This window comes from Aethalodelphis obliquidens, unplaced genomic scaffold (assembly GCF_003676395.1).
Source record: "Aethalodelphis obliquidens isolate GAN/ISIS:26980383/991018 unplaced genomic scaffold, ASM367639v1 scaffold13, whole genome shotgun sequence".
Taxonomy (NCBI): Eukaryota; Metazoa; Chordata; class Mammalia; order Artiodactyla; family Delphinidae; genus Aethalodelphis; species Aethalodelphis obliquidens.
In genome coordinates, this window is record NW_020837957.1 from 35330875 (window position 1) to 35353573 (window position 22699).

Here is a 22699-nt window from a genome sequence, read left to right on the forward strand (position 1 = left end):
AAGGGCCTGGTTGATGTTGGATTACCTGGAAGTGTTGATCGTCTGGTGTGACAAAGGTAGCCCAGGATGTGAGCCATGATGGGTTTTGTTCTGAAAAGCTTTTAGAGCCAGGTGGGTCATCAGTAGAGGCCAGAGGGTACGAGTCCTCTGATGACTTTCTACCCAGCAACTTCTGGGGTATGGTAACCAAGGGGATGAGGGACCACTTGCTTAGGTGGGTAGCAGAGGAGCATGAGGCGCCAAGGTAGTCTCCGCTCCTCTGCAGAGCGGTGCTGTGGTCTGCTGGAGGAGGTGCTGGGTCACAGGGAGCCTGGGGGGCTCTGGTGGTCAAGCACTTCTGTTCAGTTCCTTCCCTGACTTTTTCTAACCATCCTGCTGGGCAAGATTATTTAACATGCCTTTCTCTAACCATTCCAAACATGACCTCAAGCCTTCTTGCAAGCTACATTTTATGCCAGTAATGCTTTTTCTCTTACCTTTCTCATGTTGCTCCTATTAGCTGATAAAAGTTTACTTCCTCTGTTACATATAAACCGTGAGACGGAAAGGGTTCATTTATGGTTCTACTTTCTTTTAACAAGCTCCTAATGATAAAACTTTAAAATAATTTTCCATCTTGAACATTACTGTTACAATTTTCTGTTGGTTTTAAGTTTTTTTCAGTAGTCTTTAATATACCTGTCCATATCATTCTTGTCCCAGATTGCAGGGATGCCTCCTTTTCTCCCTCATTTCCTGCCTTCCTTCCTTCAACAACTATTTGTTGAAAGCCACTGGTAGGCAGTGTTCTTTGCACCTGGTAAGCTGCAGTGAAAGAGTAATTTCTGACCTATAGAGATGGAAGAAAAAGAAAGAGGAGGAGGAGAGGGGGAAGGGGGAGGGGAGGAAGAAGAAGGTGCAGGAGGGTTGATTGGTTGTGTGGTTAATAAACAAATGCATAAATTATATAGTTTCTCTGACCATGATTGGTGTGATGCAGAAAAATGAAGCACAGAAGAATAGGGGAAGGAAGAGAAGGCAGTTTTTTTTTTTTTTTTTGCGGTACGTGGGCCTCTCACTTTTGTGGCCTCTCCCGTTGCAGAGCACAGGCTCCGGATGCGCAGGCCCAGCGGCCATGGCTCACAGGCCCAGCCGCTCTGCGGCATGTGGGATCTTCCTGGACCGGGGCACGAACCCGTGTCCCCTGCATCGGCAGGCGGACTCTCAACCACTGCGCCACCAGGGAAGCCCGAGGAGGCAGTTTTAAATAGCGTGGTAGTGGTGGGGCTCATAGAAGACTTTTGAGCAAAGATCTCGAAGAACTGATAGAATAAATCGTGGGTGTTTTGGAGAAGAGGGTTTTCCTCTGAGGGAACAGCTGCTGAGGCTCTGAGTGGGAATGTGCCTGAGGACACCATGGCTGATGGGGAGAGCAAGGGAGGTGAGGCTAAGAGGAAAAAGGTCAGATCAGGCATCCTTTTAGGCCTTTGTAGGAGTTTGGCTTTTCTTTGCATGAGATGAAAAGTCAGCAGAGGAGGGTTTTGAGCAGAGGAGTGAAGTGATCCAACTATAATACACACACACACACACACACACACACACACACACACACACACACACACTTTTTTAATTAAAATTTTTACTTTGGGATAATTGTAGATTAACATGCAGTTGTAAGAAATGACAGAAAGAACTCTTGTGTACCCTTTACCCACTTTCTCCTAATGCTACCATCTAGCAAAACTATAGTATAATATCACAATCAGGATATTGACACTGATACAGTTAAGATATAACATTTCCATCACTGCAAGAATCCCTCACATTGCCTTTTTATAGCTACTCTCACTTCCTCCCTGCCCACATCCCCTCCTTGACTCCTGACAACTGCCAATCTGTCCTTCCTTTATATATTTTGTCATTTCAAGAGTGTTATATATATGGAATTATAGAGCATGTAACCTTTCGGGCTTGGTGTTTTTCACTCAGTATAATTCTCTGGAGATTCCTCCAGGGTGTTGCATGTAGCAATAATTGTTCCTTTTTGTGGCTGAGTAGCATTCCAAGGTATGAATGTACTGCTGTTTGTTAACCATTCACCTGTTGAAGGACAGCTGAACTGTTTCCAGTTTTCAGCTGTTATGAATAAAGATGCTATAAATGTTCATGTACAGGTTTGTTCAAACATAAGTTTTCATTTCTCTGGGTTAAGTGCCCAAAAGTGCAATTGCTGGATTGTATGGTACGTGTTTAGTTTTATAAGAAATGTCAAAGTGTTTTCCAGAGTGGCTGTACCATTTTACATTTTCACCAGCAGTGTTTGAGTGGTAGAGTTTCTCTTCATATTTGCCAGCATTATTTTTCAGCCATTCTGCTAGGTGTGTGATGATATATCTTTGTGGGTTTGGTTTGCATTGAAATTGTAAGTAATAATGAACAACTTTTCATGTACTTATTTGCCATCCCTATAACTTTTTGATGAAGCATCTGTTCAAATCTTTTGTTTATTCTTTGAGTGATTTGTTTTCTTATTATTGAGTTTAGAGAGTTCTTTAATGTTCTAGATACTAGTCCTTTGTCTGATAAATGGTTTGCAGATATTTTCTCTCAGTCTGTAACTTGTCTTTCATCCTCTTAATAGAATCTTTCACAGAGCAAAAGTTTTAAATTTTGATGAAGTCAAATTTATCAGTTTTTTCCTTTTTTAGATCATGCTTTTAGTATCAGATCTAAGATCTCTTTGCTTAGCCCCATAAGTTTGTGACTCCTTTTGAGTTACTTTTGTGTAAGATGTGAGACTTAGGTCAAGGTTCTTTTTTTTTTTTTGCCTATAGATGTACAGTTGCTGTGGCACCATTTGTTGAAAAGGTTATTTTTTCTCCATTGAATTACTTTTACATCTCTGTCAACAATTAGATGGGCATATTTCTTTGTTCTTTATTCTGTTCCATTGATGTATTTTTCTATTCTTCCTCCAATACTGTACTCTCTTGATACTGTACTTATGTAGAGAGCCTTAACAGAAGAATGACTCCTCCCATTTTTCATTCTTTAACAAAATTGTCTTAGCAATGCCAGTTTATTTTCTTTTCCATATAAATTTTAGAATAATCTTGTCCACATCTACAAAAATATCATTCTGCAATTTTGATGCAAATGTGTTAAATCGCTATATCAGTTTTGGGAGAATTGACATCTTTACTGTTGTTGAGTCTTCTAATCCATAAACACAATATGTCTTTTCATTTATTTATATCTTCTTTGATTTCTTTCATCATCATTGTTTAGCTTTCATCATATAAGTCCTGTTTTGTTAGATATACACCTAAGTATTTCAAATTTTTTGAGTGATTATAAATGATACTGTTTTTTTAATTTCAGTGTCCATGTATTAATTGCTCATACATAGAAATACAATTGACTTTCTATCTATACTTATTTTGTATCCTGAAATTTAAGAGAGAGAGAGAAAGAAATGTGTGTGAATTCCTGGGGATTGCTGCATAGACACCCATGTCATCTACAAATAGGGAGAATTTTGTTACCTTTCCAATCTCTATGTCTTTTACTTCCCTTTTTTCCCTTGCTGCACCAGCTAGAACTTGAATAATTGTGGTGAAAATAGACACACTTCCCTTGTTCCCAGGCTTGGTGGGGGAAAATATCCAGGCATTCACCATGAAATATTAATTGGAGGTTTATCAAGTTGAGGAAGTTCCCCTCTATTTCTGTATTTCTGAGAGTTCTTATTATGAGCAGGTGTTGAATTTTGTCAGATGCTTTTTCTGCACTGATTGATATGATCATGTGATTTTCTTCTTTAGCCTGTTAATATGGTGGATTACACTGATTTTTTTAAAAAAAATTGAATGAGACCTACATCTCTGGAATAAACCCCACTTGATCTTATAAATGGGGAGTTTGCAAATATGATCAAGTAAAAGATCTCAGAGTGAAGAGATTATTCTGGATTATTCTGGTGGGTTCAGTGTAATCACAGGGACACAGGAGGAGTCAACTAGACAAGAAGGTGATGTGATGATAGAAACAGAGATTGGATTGAAGCTGGAGGACAGGACCATACACCAAGGAGTATGGGCAGCCACTGCTGGCTGAAAAAGGCAAGGAAACAGATTCTCCCTTCCTAGTCTCCAGAACCAACCCTGCCAACAATTTGACTTTAGCTCAGTGAAGCTGATGATGGACTCCTGACCTCCACAACTGTATGAAAGTAAATATGTGTTCTTCTAAGCCACTAAGCTTGTGGTAATTTGTGATAGCAGCTTTGTTTAGAGAAGAAACTAATACATCTGTGTACATTGTATACATTTGGGTAGATAGTCAGTAAATATGTACAGTAAGATACACAGATCCTAATTTGAACATGTATATTCCAGACTTCTCTTATTCATCATATTTCTACTTTGGAGTATTTGATGTAGTAGAGTTACATGATTGACATGTTATTTAAGGAAGATTGGGCTGCAGCAATGTATAAGATGAATAGAATGGAGGGAGATTGTAGTCAGAGAGGCTAAAAAGGAGACTACTACTAAAATCTAGGGGACGGGAACTTGTCAAAGGGGCTGGAAGTTAGACCGAAGAATTAGAGATGGGCACCAGGTCATTTCAAGGAAATAAATCTCAGGCTTTGAAGACTGACTAATGATATGAGAAATGAAGAGCGTGATGTCAGTGATGACGTAGAAGCATGAATAAGTAACAGGTTCATTAGGAAAGAAAGAGGATTAAAAAGTTTTCTAATAGGTTTTCATCTGTCGAAAATGACTGAACAAGTTAGAGGGACTGCATTCTTTCAGAAGCGAAAAATCCAGTCAGTGCTTTTTAGATAATGTTAATTCTAAATCTGTGACTTTAGGAAAGCTGGTTCGTCACATCGTGCTAGTCCTTGAACACCAAAGTGTACCCAGGTGTTGATTTCTATGCCTTGAAGAAATCTTCCTCTTAATGTCACCAGCAGTAAGAGAGATGTTTATTAAAATCCTTGTGAGCTGATGAATTTATGTATTGGCTGATCAAGACATCCCTTTTATAACGGACTGACATTTTATATTTACATTTTTTCTAGGATATAAATAAAGCTATTTGCAAAACAACCATCAGGTGTTTTTCTTCTACTTGAAATTCATATTCTTAAGCTAAAAATACCATTCTGCACCCAAAATATGTCTTCTACCAAATATCCTCAAAGTTCTTAAAATGCTGCACAACCATGCCTCTTTTATTACTGAGGCAAGTCTAAACTCATCCTTCTCAGAGAGAGCCTGTAGAATATATATAGTATATAGACGGGATCAGGCTGCTTTTTTTTTTTTTTTTTTTTTTTTGCGGTACGCGGGCCTCTCACTGTTGTGGCCTCTCCCATTGCGGAGCACAGGTTCCGGACGCCCAGGCTCAGCGGCCATGGCTTATGGGCCTAGCCGCTCCGCAGCATGTGGGATCTTCCCGGACCGGGGCACGAACCTGTGTCCCTGGCATCGGCAGGCGGACTCTCAACCACTGCGCCACCAGGGAAGCCCCAGGCTGCTTTTATGATTTGTTTTATTGAATATTCACTGTGTGATACTATGCTGACCTCTGGATCATGATCCATTGAAGCTTTCATTCATTAGAAAGGGATCCTTGAGGGACAGGTATGCAGTTCCCATGGGGACTTTCAGCTCACAGAGATCCTTTACTTACGGGAACTGATATGATGTTGTTATTGTTTTTATTTTTTAAAATCCTCCTGAGGCAGTAAGAACTCAGAGCTTAAATCTGGATTCTGCAGGGAGTTCTGTATTTGCAAAGTAGAGCTTTCACTTTGAAGTTATCTTTAAGAAAGCAATGTTGTGGCTGAACTCTTTTGTTCCTAAACCCATAAATCAGAAATTGCCCCATTCTGCTTTATTATCGTAGATATTTTCATCAACTTCCAGTAAGTTGGATATTTTTCAGCATTATAATTTAGTTATAAGCCTTCGGTTATCTGCGGTACTTTTCAGCTATTAAAGTGTGTAACATTCATTTGGGGATTTTGTGAAATGCACTTTCCCACAAGCTCCCAGGTGATAACTATGCTACTGGTCCACCAACCACATTGTATAACAAGAGTCTGTGGCTCATTTTTACTTGTAGATATCAGCTTATACAACATTTAGTTTGGTGCTTATGGCGTTTGGTTAGTTTCGCAATTGGATTGAACAACAATAGAAATTAATAGTTCAACCACTGGTTTTTATTTCAGGAAATTACTAAAAATAAGATGAAGAAAACCTGTTCAAGAAAATGGAAAAGTGCTTAAAAATGTCTAACAATAACTGCTTGGGTTTTAAATTATAATTTATTTATAGTATTTTTTTAAGATACATGGGCTAGGTCAAGAAATATGGATTAAACTTTTTTAATAATCTTTTTTGAAGATTTAAGAACTTGTCTTTCCTAAAATACAGTACTTAACTTTTGAAATATTGTGAACAAAAGAACTTAATAATAGACAACATTGTGATTTGTTTATCAAACTAACAAGCACATTGCATAGGTTTGAGTTTGCACTCTTTATTTGACAGTCATATTTTTGCAGTAACACTCAGTTATATTGCTTTTCAGTATTTACTGTTGCATCATTTGATCCATTTATTGACTCTCAGTTGGCATTGAATCTATTGGCTAAGCAAAAATAAAATTCTAATATGGGTCTAAGTAAAAAGGATAAGGTATATGTAAGAATTTTTGGCAACGATGGCATCAGAAATTTATCTTGAAATACTCATATCAGTTACTGAAGATAGAAGATTGAATGGTTTTTGTTTTGTTTCCTTTTTTTTCTTATTAAAATGTTTTATTTGTTGACTGAATAATGCTAGTTCTATGTTTCCTGTGTAAAAGGGTTAGAGTTGGAAAAACAAAATGTAAGCCATAAAGCATTAGGTTTACTTATAAAGTTCGTACTTTGGTATGATACCAGTGATCTAGGTCCTAATTGTGGGGTTCTATCCCTAAATGAGAATTAGCTAGTTGAATCTTTTTGGGAATTCCCTAAGTCATTTTTTTCTCTCCTTGTGTATTTCAGAATCAAGAACTTTTCCCTACACCCTCATAAATTCTTTCTAAGCATCTTCCTATTAAATCTTCCATTCTTACTCTCCAAAGAAAGAGTAGAACTCCTTGAATACCTGTCTCCTTCCCACCCCCTGAATCTTGGGTACTGCTGTCTAGTCTGTCTTCCTTTGATATCAGGTTAGACCATTTCATTAGTCCAGTTCTTTAAACCAGGAACTACTCTGTTTCCGAAAGAGCCCTGGGGCAGTGGAAGGAGGCACACAGGGCAGATTGGTGCTCAAGTCACAGCTAGAGGAGGCCTAGGTTGAGCTAGAAAGTTGGTTGGGTTTCTATATGAAATGACCAAATGGTGGCTTTGGATGGACACCGGGGTCAGGATTAGGTCATACGAGAAAAAATATGCGTTGAGGATGGAAGAAGTGATGAAGAGGAAGAGTTAGGATGGTGTGGAGATGGGATTCGGTTACAGTCAGGAAAGTGAGAGAGAAGAGATCAGCCACAAACAGAAGCTGCTGCACTGTGGCTGCCACTGTGTTCTGAATTCAAAACCAGGAATATTTGTAACAATGCAACTGACCTGACTTTCCTTAGAGGAATTTTAAAAGCAGTTTTTGTGTTTTTTTTAAAGACTCATGAAGGTTTTATATCAGAATTAGCTATGACTTGGCTCGTAATGAGGCGAAGTTAATTAGTTCTTTCCTTATGTCCCAGGCTTGGCTAGCCCAAACCTGACTAACCTAGGGCCAGGACATGGCCAAAAATAATGACCCTAGCACTGGCTACTTTTCTCAACAAGACTCCGTTCAAAGTTACTTCAAAGCACTTGTTCTTTTTTGGTAGAGGGTCGGTTATGTCACGCTCTCTTAGAAAATGCACTACTTTACTGGGGGATTTACTTTGAGTTGGTGTGTTAGCATCACAGGATTTGATTTTTAAATGCTGAATACTTAAAAATACATGTTTTACTTCTTCTGTTTGAGATGAGGCTTTTAAGGAGTCATAGGCACCACAATAAAAGCTAACGTGGTTTCCACGGTCATTAAAAAAGGTATTTGCGTGAAGTGCTGCTTTTTCTTAAGGAGCACTTGAGTACAGCATCGCTCAGCAACACATAAATCAACTTTGACACCTTATCATCTGTATATTCAGGTTTAAATGAAGTCTTTCCAGTGATGGGACAGATTGAGTCTTTTAAACTGAACAAGTGAAAGGTGTCATGTTGTCATCTTCATCTTTAGGTTGGCAGCAAGCTTATAACATTTTGGAATTAGAATTTTTTTCAATTTGTCCTCTTGGGCCTCCAGCTTCTCAGCTTCTGTTCCCTCTTCATGTTTTTTATACCTAAATATCCTTACAGGGTCTTCTCTTCAGTTCTGAGATCTAAGGTAAGCCCCTTAGCATGGTGCGCAGAGCTTGCCAGGAGCTGCTTCCCTTCTCCTCTTCTCTGAAGCAGAAGGGCTTCAGCCAAGCCAAACAACAGTTTTCCATACATGTTGCGTTCTTTGATATCACTGTTTCTTCAAGCCCACATTGTTTTTTTTTGTTGGGGAATACTCTTGCTGACTAAGCCCTGCTCATCTTTCTAGATAATGTCTGGATTCTCAGACAACTTCAGTCTGATTCTTTCAGTTTGAGTTAAGGGCCCCTTCTCCTAGGCTCCTAAGCAAATCTTGGTCATAGGGCTTTAATATTGGATTTCAGTTGTTTACTTTTCTCATACTAACCTCAGAATTTCTTTTTTTTTAATTTATTTTTATTTTATTTATTTATTTTTTATTCATTTATTTATTTTTGGCTGCATTGGGTCTTCGTTTCTGCTCGTGGGCTTTCTCTAGTTGCAGCGAGTGGGGGCTGCTCTTCATTGCGGTGCGTGGGCTTCTCATTGTGGTGGCTTCTCTTGTTGCAGAGCACAGGCCCTAGGCACATGGGCTTCAGTAGTTGTGGCTCGTGGGCTCTAGAGCACAGGCTCAGTAGTTGTGGTGCACAGGCTTAGTTGCTCCACGGCATGTGGAACCTTCCTGGACCAGGGATCGAACCTGTGTCCCCTGCACTGGCAGGTGGATTCTTAACCACTGTGCCACCAGGGAAGTCCTGGGAATTTCTTGAGGGACAGGAATTCTGTCTTATCTGTTTATCCCTGTCCTTTCTGGGTGTTCCATGTAGCTGATTTTTTCATTATCTGTGACAGGGCTGAGTTTTCTTTCCTTGTGAAGAAGTAGTTCTTTATTACTGGGGGGTTTTGACCAGAGGCCCAAGACCTCTATTATTTATAAATTTAACAGTTGTTTTTTTGAAGTATCCATACTGTGCCAAGGGCTGTGCTTTTGTTTACTACTACTGGAGGGATATAGATTCAAGCATCATATAAAAGGTTATGCTAGATGTAACAGTAAGTGAAAAAAGTTTGGAGGAGCAAAAAATTAAAGCAAGAATTTTTGAAGATACAAAGTATCAGGAAGGCTATTGCATGGTTTTGTGAAGATTTCCACAAGGGGAGAAAAAGTTAAGAAGAGTTCGTTTTGAATACATATTTTTACAACTGGTATAGAAAAATTACCTCATCAATTTATGTATCCTAAGCTCAGGAAACACTCCTCAGTAGTTTGCTTCCAAGAAGCAAAAAAAATCTGCCATGATAGAAGGTAGATACTGCCATACTCCTTAGTGAATTGGTGTGTGTGGATTTCTGGAATTTTAATTTTATTCATATATTTAAAAAATTCACCAAATTTTTATTTTAAAATTTAATGTATTTAGAAACATTCTTTAATCTAGTTTCAATTTTAAAACAATGTTAGGAATGAAAAGTCAGTCTTGTATGTGGACAGCGTTTTATATCTATAGTGGCTATCTATATCTGTATCATATCTATCTCTACATCTATATCTATATATCTGTATCCATACAGGCTGTCTCAGAAATTATATCTAAAGGTATTTCGTTTTCTCTTTTGCTTTATTTGGAAAATATTGAAAAATGAGCAAAAAGTAAAAGAAAAACAAAATTTCTTATTTGAAAGTAGGGTAGGATATTATATTTAAAATAAAGAAAACCCCTCAACCATTCATTTCTACCCTATGCTGTTAACATTTGGGCACTTCTTCTCCTGACTTCTGAAGATGCTCTTGTTAACACAGTGTAGTCATGTGCTGCATGCTATCTTTTATGATAGCAACTTTAAAGGTTCCTTTTCAGAATTACTCTATCTTTGTTCTGCTTTGAGCTATATTTGTATTTATTTATTTTCAGATCATTTATTTTTTACAAAAGCAAACAAAGCACATTGTTTTTAAAAAGAGTAAAAAAGTGTAGACATTATGTAGTAGAAAGCAAAATTTTCCTTTGTCACTGTTCTTCAGGGTAACTCATTAATATTTTGGCATATAATCTTCTAAATAACTGTGAACTGTGAATTGTAACCTTTTTCCCTTTTGTTTTTGTTTTTTAATAACAGGGTCACACTTTCCACACTCTGTCACTTATATTATTCATTCACTAATGCTTTATTTCATAGCTACTCTTCCCTGTCACCACATGTGAGTCCATCCCAGGCTTTCTACTGACTACATAATATTTCACGGAATAGATCTACTGTAATTTAATAAGCTGTTGTCCATTAGGGTGTCTCCATTATTTTGCTATTAGAAATAACATTGTAACAAGTGTTTGTATCTTGTACACAAGCGTGTATTTCTGTAGTGTAATACCTAGATATGGATTTGCTTGGTTGGAGGGATTGCATATGTAAAGTTTTGCTGTAATTTAAAGGATAAACTCTTCTTCAAGACTTTCAACAATTTTTAACTGTAAACAATAAAGTTCTGATTTGAGAATAAACATGGTTTAAAAGGAAAGACGGATTCCTGTTTAAAAGGAAAGATGGATTCCTTTCCTGAGGGCTCAATGAGACAGTACATTTCAGGGAGGGTTATTTGTTTTTCTCCTCATGTTTTAACCTGGATTTTCTGTGATATGTAGAACCTTTGAGAGAAAGTATTACTCGGTCTCCCTGCTGCTTTACAAAAGAAATCTATGTTCTTATTGGTGGCATCTCCCTGATAATGCTATTATTTCATTGCATGTTGGTATTCCTTGTGATGAACAATACTGTTTTTGGTTGAATTCTAATCTGTACAGTATGGTATAGTACAGAACAAAAACTGTTCTGTGGGGTAATTTATCTTAAAAGAAATACATGAAGGTGACTCGATCAATAAAAATAGTAGCCCCAGATTGTCATTTTACTTACACATTTAAGTTCTTTTCTTATAACCTTGAAAACAGTTGTAAATATGTCTTGTTTGAATAAAGGAAAGCTTATAGATGAACGTCAAATACATTTTCTTTTTCCAAAAGGATCATCTAATTGAGGCTATAAACCTTATTTTTAGGTTATAAGAGTGGGTTTGTAAAGTTATATGTTCATGGCTTTTCATGATACCACATACAATTAGGTGTTTGGTACTTTTTTAAGGTACTATCTCCATCTAACTTAAGTTTATTCACCACATCTTTGAGTCCATTTCACTCCAGCTATTTTTACAGATGTATCAAATTGCTATTTGAGAACTATATTACAGATTTCAAATTCATGTTTAAAAGACAAATTGGCTCACTGTCTTTATGGCTGTGGAATTTGTCTTAAACACTGGGAACCTTAATAGTCAACCCATGTAGGGCTATATAGACATATATTGGAAGAAGGGTTTTGTATTTAATATATAACTTTATTTTTTGAATTTTATTTTATTTTCTTATACAGCAGGTTCTTATTAGTTATCCATTTTATAATCCCAATCGCCCAATTCAGCACACCACCATCCCCACCCCCCTGCGGCTTTCCCCCCTTGGTTGTTCTCTGCATCTGTGTCTCAAATTTCTGCCCTGCAAACCAGTTCATCTGTACAACTTTAAATAATTTATTTTGGCATTCAGAAAATGACTTTATTTTTCTTTAAGACTTCATAATTTTTCTAGTCTGATCTGCAAATGTCTATCTGCTAATCTTTTTGTCTATAAGATATACTTTTGAGGAGGTGATACTCATTTATTTCAAAGATTATTTTGTTTTTTTCTCTTTTTTACAGGAAACAGGCATCGTTGTGGGTCCAAGGAGACATTTTCCGATCCAAACTGAAAAATAGACCATCCAGTGAAGGAAGTATTAATAAAATTCTTTCTAGCTTGGATGATATGTCTATTGGTGGAAACTTATCTAAAATACAAAACGTGGAGAGATTTGGAGAGGTGAGTTTTTTCCAGGAAGATTTTCGTGTCTCCTTAAGACTAACGTTCTGCATTTCTTTGTTTCCCAATTGAACACATATAACATAGCCACATCTCTTGTCTGAATGCTGCAGTACTAAATTTTTAGGCATGGAGTCAACACCTATAAAGTAATAATAAAAGCAAAGAAAGCAATTATCCTTAAAAAGAAAAAAGCTGTAATTTAAGGAGTACAATTATAAAGGAGTCTACTCTGGTTTGGAAAATACTTACAAAAAAGAAATAGAAAAGCAAACTTTCTCTTTTAAAATGGAAATAGATATCAACAAGAAAAATCTTAATGGGACAGTTGGATATTATATACCACAAGTGGTACATTGAAGCCTCAAATTCATGATTTCTAAAGTAGGTCCAGAGTTGAAAACATAATCAGGGGCAACTTTTTTTTTCTTTTAAATTGAGACTCCATTATAAACAAACCACTTTAAACAATTGACATACATCGTCTGATTTAATCTCCATAACTACCTGGTGAGTTAGTCAATATTATCTCTATTTTATAATAAGGAAATTGAATATTAGAGAAGTTCTCAGTGTCAGAAACATGATTCAGTCCAGGTCTATCTGATTTCAAACCCATATTTTTTTCTATTATACTTGCTACCTCAATAAAAATGACAGTGATTCACTAAGAATTAAGATCATGGGCATTTTTGGAGGTAGAAGCAACCTTGAAATAATTTGTTCTAGTTTCCTCTCTTATGTGGATCAGAAACCCGGGTCGCACAAAATTTTTTACTTGCCCAAGTTTGCAGTGTTTTCAAGTAGTGGGGCCACCTTAAGAGCTGGTAGTCTGACTCCTAGTTTAGCTCTGTCTACCACAATATGCCTGAGGTGAAGCTAAGCACCTAGTTTATATTTATATTTTTATGTCACTAAAGGGGCAAAAAAGCTATTAAAATATTTAAGTAGCAAGTGTAGGTTTACATTCAATTAGGCAGTGACCCATTAGACATGGACAAGGACCTTGAACAAGCTTAGCCCTCAGGGATGGAAAGAATGCATCATAGCTCTGTTAGGTCAACAATTGGCATCCCAAACAGATTTTTTTTCACCAGGAAAGATAACAAGAGTGCTCGGAGATAGGGAGTGTTTTCTTCAAGAGGAAGGATGGGGACTGCTGGAGGAACTGAGTTTTCAACCCTGTGGTATGTTCTCCAGGACAGCCACTGATGAAGTGGCTAAGTTTACTGGTTTGAGTCATCTGTCCTGACCAAGCATAAATCTTATTAGCCAAGGTCGTGTTGATGTTCAGAGCCCTTGTAGACCTTTTCTTGTCTCTGTGTTATGGTTTGGCCTTTTCAAAGCAAACAAAAAGGATCTGGACTGACATTTTAATGAGATAATGTAGCTAAACAAGAACACTTTGTTGCTCTGGTCAGCATTTCCTCCCCAGGTTTGAGTTCAAGTAAATAAGGCTTTTGAGTTATGACCTCTGAAGAGGCACATATGAAACCCATCCATCTATCTGAGAAATATATTTATCTTGCAGGAACATAATGCTTTTTATATCATAATCTGTATTAAATTAACATCTGGTAGTTAGAACATTTCATTCTCATACTTTTTTAGATCCCAGTTTGTTGAACTTGAGACTGATTAACATTTATTTATCACTGGAAGGGTGATGAATGCAATATGATTGAAATTTAAAATAAGTCAGTTTGAAATATGAGCATATATTCAGATGTTGGCTGTTTTACCTCGTTCCTATTTCCCACCCCCCAAATTAATTACTTAGCTCTCATTCAGAAGTGCTATTATTTTTGAAATTAGAGGACAGAAATGAAAGAGTTCAGAAATACTAGAGAACGATGGTGTGGTTAAGATTGTAGACAGTGACATACCTATGGGTTTTGGACGACTTTATAGTTAGGTGATGCTTTGTGCAAGTACCTCTTCTGATTCTGACCTTTTTATTGCTATGCTTATCTGGTGCTGTCTCCATGAATATGGGGAGTTAGTTTACTCAAGCGAGTGTAACAGAGTTAGTGATTCCTTTATCATTCTTGTGAATTCCAGTTGGGAAAATACGTCAAGAATGCTGCAAGGGTTTTAATGTTTCAAGTTCTATACCAATGTTCAGGATAGAAGCCCATGGAAATCCTGGATTTATTTAGTTTATATACAGAGAAAGTACAAAAAGCCAGTGTTCTTCTAGAGGTAGTTTTTTTTTTTTAAGTCAAAAGCAGAGATAGCAAATTATTTTTTGATTTCTATGCCTATAGGAATTTTCCTGTGATTGGTTATTAGGAAGCTTGGGAAGCTCCGTAGTTACCTGATTTGGGGAGCTTGAATGTATAGTTTTTCAGTGCTTACGGGGTGAGTAAAAGGAAAATAATCAAAAGTATGAACCAGAATGATTCAGGCCATAGTAATGGAGTAGGTTGTGGCTTTAATGAATTCTCTTCGCCCACTTAGAGTTATGAGAAATCTTTTAAAAACAGAGGCTTTTCCTTTATTGAACCTGGTCTTCAGTGCTGGGCTAGGAACTATGAAATGTACACAGCCCATCCTGTGGGTCTGGAGGGGGCTCCCTGCTTCACGGCCCTGCCTTGCACTGTCCTTTTCCTCCATGGTCCTTACCTCGCCTTCCTTGCTGGGCAATACGCTTTGTAAGGATGGAGGCTTCTATCTGCCCTCATCATAAGTCTATTCCTAGCCCACAGGGCCTTCGTAAATATTACCTGAATGAGTGAAGGCTGACAGTTTCACAGAAAACAAACAAGAATACAGACATGAAACTGGTAATAATCCAAGCGATCCAAGGGTAGCACATGCTCAAATATAAAATAGTACCAGCAATAAGTGCTCATTTTGACATTGAGTGGCCTTAGGATCCATTCTGTATTGGGGTTATTAAAAAATGGCTTTAAATGGAATCTAATGCACTTTATTTAAAGTGCCAGATGTATAAGGAGTTAAATGAGGAGCTTACGGGGCAACAACAACCACCTAAATGGCACCTACTATGTGCCCGGCACTGTCCTAAGCACTTTATTACATGGATTAATTTTAGGCCCTAGAAGAGCTGTATGAAATAGGCACCTTTACAAGGTCCATTTCACAGATGACATAACTGAGGTAGAGGAAGTTAAGCTGCCTGCCCAAGATCACAAAGTACAGAGTGGAGTTGTCATTTGAACCCAGGCACTCTGGCTCCGGAGTTGGCCTCTGACCCTGAGGCCTCTCACTGTACTATGCTGCCTCTCCACTGGGTCCTCTCTGTGGCTCTAGTACATTGCATTCAGTCATTTTGGACATAACCTTAGCCAACGTGTCCTCATAAATTTCTCCTGGAACTGCAATTGCTTTTATCTTTTTCCTACTCTAGGGTGATAGTCCAGTATTAGCACACCAGTCAGTGTGTACTCTTGAGTTAGAGATATTAATTAGATACAGGTGCTGCTGACGTTTAGCCATGAGTTACCATGATTTATAAAATCCTTTGCCCATGAGCAGGGTACATCTTTAAAAAAATCTATGAAGTAAAAATTAAATCTCTAAGGCCCTACTTTTAAGCACCTTTCTTTCCACTCTTAGGCCCACTGAGGCATTCCAGGTCCAATCTGAAAGCCGCAGGGATCCACCAGAGGCTATCAGTAAGGGGAGTGACAGTACACAGATTCACCCTTTGAGGGGCTCACCCTGGCTGTGCTGTGGAAGGGGTGCTGGTGTCTGTGTGTGGCCCGGGGTTGGAAGGCCAGGGAGTTGGTCATGAGGCAGTGGTCCAGGTGACGAGGTCTGAACCAGTGGCAGGGAAAAGGAAGAGGAGACGAATTTGGGGAGCTCTGGTAAATCCAAACTTTTTATTGATCAGAAACAATTTATGAAGGTGACCTCTTTGCCTTTCTCCAACTTTTACATCTCATAGGTTTAACATCTGAGAGATGAAAAGAATTTTAGAGATGACCCAGTCATTTTTCCTTGCCAAATCATTTAAATCTGCTAAAAATTCCATTTTTGTCTTTTTCTTTCAGTCCTTAGACTTCTATTTTTACTTGTTTCTATTTCAAACTCTCCTTTTATGTCATTTTTCTATTATAACTCTTCCATCTTTATTCCATAGTGTGCTATATTTCATCTAAAATATCTTTTCTTAATGGCATACACAATGGCCTCCCTAGTAGTTTTCTCTGTTACCATTTTATTAATGGTAACATTAGTAAATAAATTTATTAATGCGTTGGTCAGTAATTTATCCAACTGAAATCTGTGGGCACAATTTAATTTATTTGATTTTGGTTTTCATCTTGTCTGCATATAGAGAACAACTGGTGGAATAAAATACATCTTCATATTTTATGCTATTTGTTCTTTAGCTAGACCATCACCTATAAATAACAATATCTTTAAAAATTCTCCTTCTTTATGTGTTTTAGTTGGCTCTATTTTCCTGTCTTTATGTAGGGCAGGCTTGTATCCAGAAGAAAACGCACTGATGCTCAGACCCTCCAGAGGGCGACAGGGTGTCTGAGAACAGACCCCCGTCCTTGGGGGAGCCAAGATATCAGGGGTCTTCCCTGAACTAGGCTTCTTCACCATTGCCAGCAATCGTGTGGCTTTGTTTCAGGGGATCTGCTGCTTCCAGAGTAGCTGAGAGCAAGAGGGGGGCTACGCTGGGACTCTGGGGAAAGGGGCTGGAGCCCAAGAGCACACGGAGGCCTGGGTTAAATTCTCGGCATTTATCGTTTGTGACTTTGTTCATCGTTAGTCATCATGAGGAATGAATTTGGTATAAAGAATGCGGTATAACAGTACCTGATGAGAAACATCTTCAAACTGCCCTCGGTCCCCCAGTTCTTGGGATTGATTTATGCCTCATGACAAATGGAACTCTATTTTCTAATATACTTTTCCCCATGCAGGCACTTGTGACCTAGTATATATTATAAGTGCCCTAATAAATACAGGGGTTGGTTATATTCCTGTCTGCGTGACTTATTCAGGATTCCAGGAGACCAAAGTCCTCTTCTATATAGTTTTTCTTTCTTTTTATAAAAATATTTTTTATTGAAGTATAGTTGATTTACAATGTTGTGTTAATTTCTGCTGTACAGAAAAGTGATTCAGTTTTATATATATATATATATATATATATATACATTCTTTTTTTAATATTCTTTTCTATTATGGTTTATCATAGGATATTGAATATAGTTCCCTGTGCTATACAGTAGGACCTCGTTGTTTATCCATTCTATATATAAAAGCTTGCATCTGCTAACCCCAACTTCCCATTCCATCCCTTCCCAACCCCCTCTCACTTGGCAACCACCAGTCTGTTCTCTATGTCTGTGAGTCTGTTTCTATTTCATAGATAGGTTCATTTGTGTCACATTTTAGATTCCACACATAAGTGATATCATATGGTATTTGTCTTTCTCTTTCTGACTTCATTTAGTGTGATAAGCTCTAGTTGCATCCATGTTGCTGCAAATGGCATTATTTTGTTCTTTTTTTATGACTGAGTAGTATTCCATTGTATATATGTACCACATTTTCTTTATTCATTCATCTGTTGATGGACATCTAGGTTGTTTCCATGTCTTAGCTATTGTGAATAGTGCTACTGTGAACATAGGGGTGCATGTATCTTTTTGAATTATAGTTTTGTTGATATATGCCCAGGAGTGGGCTCGCTGGATCATATGGTAATTCTATTTTTAGTTTTCTGAGGAACCTCCATACTGTTTTCCACAGTGGCTGCACCAACTTACATTCCCACCAACAGTGTAGGAGGGTTCCCTTTTCTCCACATCCTCTCTAGCATTTGTTATTTGTAGACTTTTTAATGATAGCCATTCTGACCAGTGTGAGGTGGAACCTCATTGTAGTTTTGATTTGCATTTCTCTAATAATTAGTGATGTTGAGCACCTTTTCCTGTGCCTATTGGCCATCTGTATTTCTTCTTTGGAGAAATGTGTATTTAGGTCTTCTGCCCATTTTTCGATTGGGTTGTTTGTTTTTTTGTTGTTGAGTTGTATGAGCTGTGTATTTTGGAAATTAAGCCCATGTTGGTTCATCATTTGCAAATGTTTTCTCCCATTCTGTAGGTTGTCTTTTCTTTTTATGGTTTCCTTTGCTGTGCAAAAGCTTGTAAGTTTGATTAGGTCCCACTTGTTTATTTTTGTTTTTATTTCTGTTGCCTTGGGAGACTGATCTAAGAAAACATTGGTATGATTTCTGTCAGAGAATGTTTTGCCTGTGGTCTTTTCTAGGAGTTTTATGGTGCCCTGTCTTATGTTTAAGTCTTTAAGCCATTTTGAGTTTATTTTTGTGTGTGGTGAGAGGGTGTGTTCATTGATTTACATGCGGCTATCCAACTTTTCCAACACCACTTGCTGAAGAGACTGTCTCTTTCCCATTGTATATTCTTGCCTCCTTTGTCAAAGGTTAATTGACCATAGGTGTGTGGGGCTTTTTGTTTCTTAATTTTGTAATTTAAATGTGTTTTGAATAACATTGTATATAACTATTTTTGTCAAGAGTTTGAAGGCTGTTAATCATTTACTAAGAATTTTATAACTCATATATTTTATATTCTTAGTCCTAAAAATGGCTAAAACTTCTTACAGTAGCCACAGAAATAAAATAAGGGGAGATAGGTTGAGACAAAAAAACCCATGATTTATATTTTAGCAGATATTCTTCAGACCTGTACTGTGTGTCCAGATCTTTTCCCCTCCCTCCTCTTTCCCCAGGTCCTGAGTTCCAGGCAGTTTCTCCTACCTTAATCCAATCTGTCCTCTCTCACCAGACCACTGCTGTGCCCCCCGCCCCCAGTCTTGATCTCTCTGAGTTATTCTCCTCACATTAATCAACTGGGAGGAAATATTTACAACACATTCAAATGAAAGTTTTTTTTATTTTAATGTAAAGAGCTCTTAAGAAATCAATGTGCGGCTTCCCTGGTGGCTCAGTGGTTAAGAATCCACCTACCAATGCAGGGGACATGGGTTTGAGCCCTGGTCCGGGAAGATCCCACATGCTGAGGAGCAAGTAAGCCCGTGTGCCACAACTACTGAGCTTGTGCTCTAGAGCCCACGAGCCACAACTACTGAGCCCACACGCCTAGAGCCTGTGCTCCACAAGAGAAGCTACCGCAATGAGAAGACCGCGCACCACAACGAAGAGTGGTGCACAACTGCTTGCCTCAACTAGAGAAAGCCCGTGCACGGCAATGAAGACCCAATGCACCCAAAAATAAATAAAGAAAATAAATAAATTTATAAAAAAAAATCAATGTGAAAACTCCATGTACACAAATAAAACAAAATGGGGGCCCTTATGGTTGGTAAATATAAAAAAATGTGCTACTTCTCTAGGAATGAAAGGAACACAGATGCTATTTATGCCTATCAACTTGTATGAGATTAAAGAAATGTATGCAGTATTAGCAAGGGTTTGGGGATTAAAAAGCTCTTAAACATTGCTAGTTGGAGTTTAAAATGGTGTAGCCTTTCTGGAGGGCGGTTTGATAACATGTAGCAGGAGACTTTAATCTAGCAATTCCACTTCTATGCATTTATCTTAAGGCAATAATAATAGGACAGTGTTCAGAAACCATGTGTTTATAGAAGGATGTTTGTTGGAACTGTTTATAGTGATGAAAGACAGCAAACAGCCTGACTTAGGGCAAAATATATAAAATTTGATACATCTCAACAATGGAATTTTATGGAGCAATAAAACATGATAATGTAGAAGATTTTTAAAATTTACCCTGAAACACTTCTGTAGTATATTTAAGTGAAAAAGTAGGTTACAAAGCAGCATGTATAATTCAACCTCCTTTTGAGAGGAAGAAATGTGTTGGTGGGGTATGTATAGATAGCACAGGGGAAAGTCTGGAAGACTATATGACAGAATGCTAATGTGTTTTACTTTGATGGTAAGTATGTAGGTGGCTTTAATATTTTTTTTTATCTCTTTTCTGTAGTTTGTTGTTACCTATGACAAACAAGTATTATATGGTAAAATATATATATTTTTTCTTTGGAAAAGACATGGTTTCCTTCTCCAGAGGTTGAGAGCTGGGACTTAATATATAATGTTTTCATTTTCTTTGAGAGCCAGTGTACCTAAGTAAACTCCTTAAGGAGCTTAAGAAAAAATATATTAATTCTGGGTAGTTAGGTACATGGCTGGCTGTTACATCATTTTGTTGTTTTCTACGTGTTTGAAATGTATTATAATTTAAAAATTTTTCACCTTTAAGATTTACAATAAAGTGGGAGAAATAAACACATGTAAAGTAACTATAATATAAATATACTGTTACTTTCTTTAACTGTATATTTTAAAATTAATTTTTATTTTAGAAAATAATATATGACCACAGTTTTAGAAATAGCAAAAGTATTGAATTCTAATAAAAAATCAGTTCCCTATCCCACCTTTCTGTATCCCCAGACCCATTCTCAAACGGGAGAAACCTGTAAGCAAATTAACTGCCAAATTTCTAAATATCTTTTTTTTTTTTTTTTTTTTTGCGGTATGCGGGCCTCTCACTGTTGTGGCCTCTCCCGTTGCGGAGCACAGGCTCCGGACGCGCAGGCTCCACGGCATGTGGGATCTTCCCGGACGGGGACACGAACCCATGTCCCCTGCATCAGCAGGCAGACTCTCAACCACTGCGCCACCAGGGAAGCCCTAAATATCTTGCTATAATGCTACTTTTAAAAGCTTATCAATTTCGGACATTTTTCTATTGCCTCCTGGTTATGGTAGATAGGATTAGTTCTCCTACCTTGCTATCACCTCTACTTCCCCTAGCTGCCCAATATAGCTATATTATAATTTTTGGTTAAACCCAACTAATGTATACATTATTACAAATATTGCTCACTGTTGAGCTTAGTAGCCCACTATGATTTCTTTGTTGAAGCTCCTTTTTTCCCCTAAAGTTATTTGCTCTTTTTATTTGTGTAGTTTTCTATATATCTGGGAAAAGAGAATGCTACTCTCCCCTCCTCCCCAAATTGTGCCAAGCAATTAAAATTTTTTTCAAAATCTCAACACAGCAAAAAAATCTTACCAAGTCCGTTGTTTTCCTGAAGACACTTCTGCCTTCCAACCTGAACTAATTGTTCTACAGCCCAAATATAGAGTTCTGACCCAAGGCCTTCTCTTCACACTTCTCAGTTGGATCCCTAATTTTCCTGGATCTCATGTTGTCTTCTTTCCTTCTCCTGAAGCATATCCTATAATAGTTTTCGCAGAAAGATTGTCAGAGAGGTAAATTTTTGTACTTTTATTCTACTTTTACACTTGACAGATAGGTTGAATATTGCAATTTCAAGTTGAGAATTACTTTTCCTTAGAATTTTGAAGGCATTTTAGAGCTGAGAGCGCAAAGATCCTCCTAGTTGAATAGACAAACATGCTTTCCTGGCTTTCTCACTAAGGCACTCATTAGACAGTGAAACGGATTGTGGTGTGGATCTGGTCCGACCTTCAAGAAGCTCTCCTTGCCAGTCTTATGAAGGCTTATGTACTTCTTGAGACCCCCTCATATTTTGGAGCCTCTTGGCTATGTGCTTGTCCTTCTGTCAGGCACACGTAACTGCGAACAACCCAGCATGTTGGGTGCTGGATGAAGCTAAGCTCAGCTTCTCAGGTGTTACTATCCTGCTTGCAAGCCTAGCCTTCAGGCATGCCTGATTTCTGTTCCTACAGGCTTCCTTGGGTGGTAGTAGATTTCCCCCCACTGGGATTGTATGGACAAAGATGAATAATATAATTGATTCCTCGGGACTTTATAGGTGGGCATCTCTTAATAACTCTAAGAGAACGCCCTGACTTTGGGGTTCCATGATCCTGTGACTGTTAAACCGGAGTTCTTTGCCAGCACGGCCCTTCCTGTGATCTTGGCTTGGCTTGCTTCGCTTGTACTCATTCTTTAAGACTCAGCTAAGGGATTGTCTCCTCTGAGAAGCTTTCACCTTCATTTCTTTTTCTTTCCTATTAGCTGTGTATTTTGTATGTCTTTTTTTTTTTTTTTAAATCAGAGCTGTAGTGGTGAGGTGTGGTCTTTTTACCCAGGACATGCCTACTGAGCTCCAGATGAATCCATGGACCCCAAAATAGATGGCAAGGAACAAAAAAGTGTTTTGATTCAGGAATGGCTGTCAAAAATGACTAAAAGGTCACTGAGGGAAGTGCGTTTTTGTACATTCTTCATCAAATAAGACTTCTAGCTTTAAAGAAGAGAGGAGACTCTTATGGCTAGAAATGATCTTAGCAAATTCAAACCTTTTGATTTATTTTCAGGTGAGGAAAAATACAATCTTTATGGTGGAGTGTTAGTGTGCCGTGGCATATATTTTAGAAAGAACATTGTATCTGAGGACAAGAAATCTGATTTTA

At 37.8% G+C, this 22699-nt stretch overlaps 1 protein-coding gene across 3 annotated transcripts in view; it reads left to right on the forward strand.

Annotated features, from left to right (window-relative positions):
• CDC14A (cell division cycle 14A) overlaps positions 1-22699 on the forward strand; it is a 182930-nt gene that overhangs the window by 133925 nt on the left and 26306 nt on the right. For all 3 annotated transcript variants that reach the window (XM_027114476.1, XM_027114475.1, XM_027114477.1), the window contains one exon: positions 12129-12288. In XM_027114476.1, the coding sequence (XP_026970277.1) occupies positions 12129-12288 (160 nt within the window). The remainder of the gene's footprint in view (positions 1-12128; positions 12289-22699) is intronic.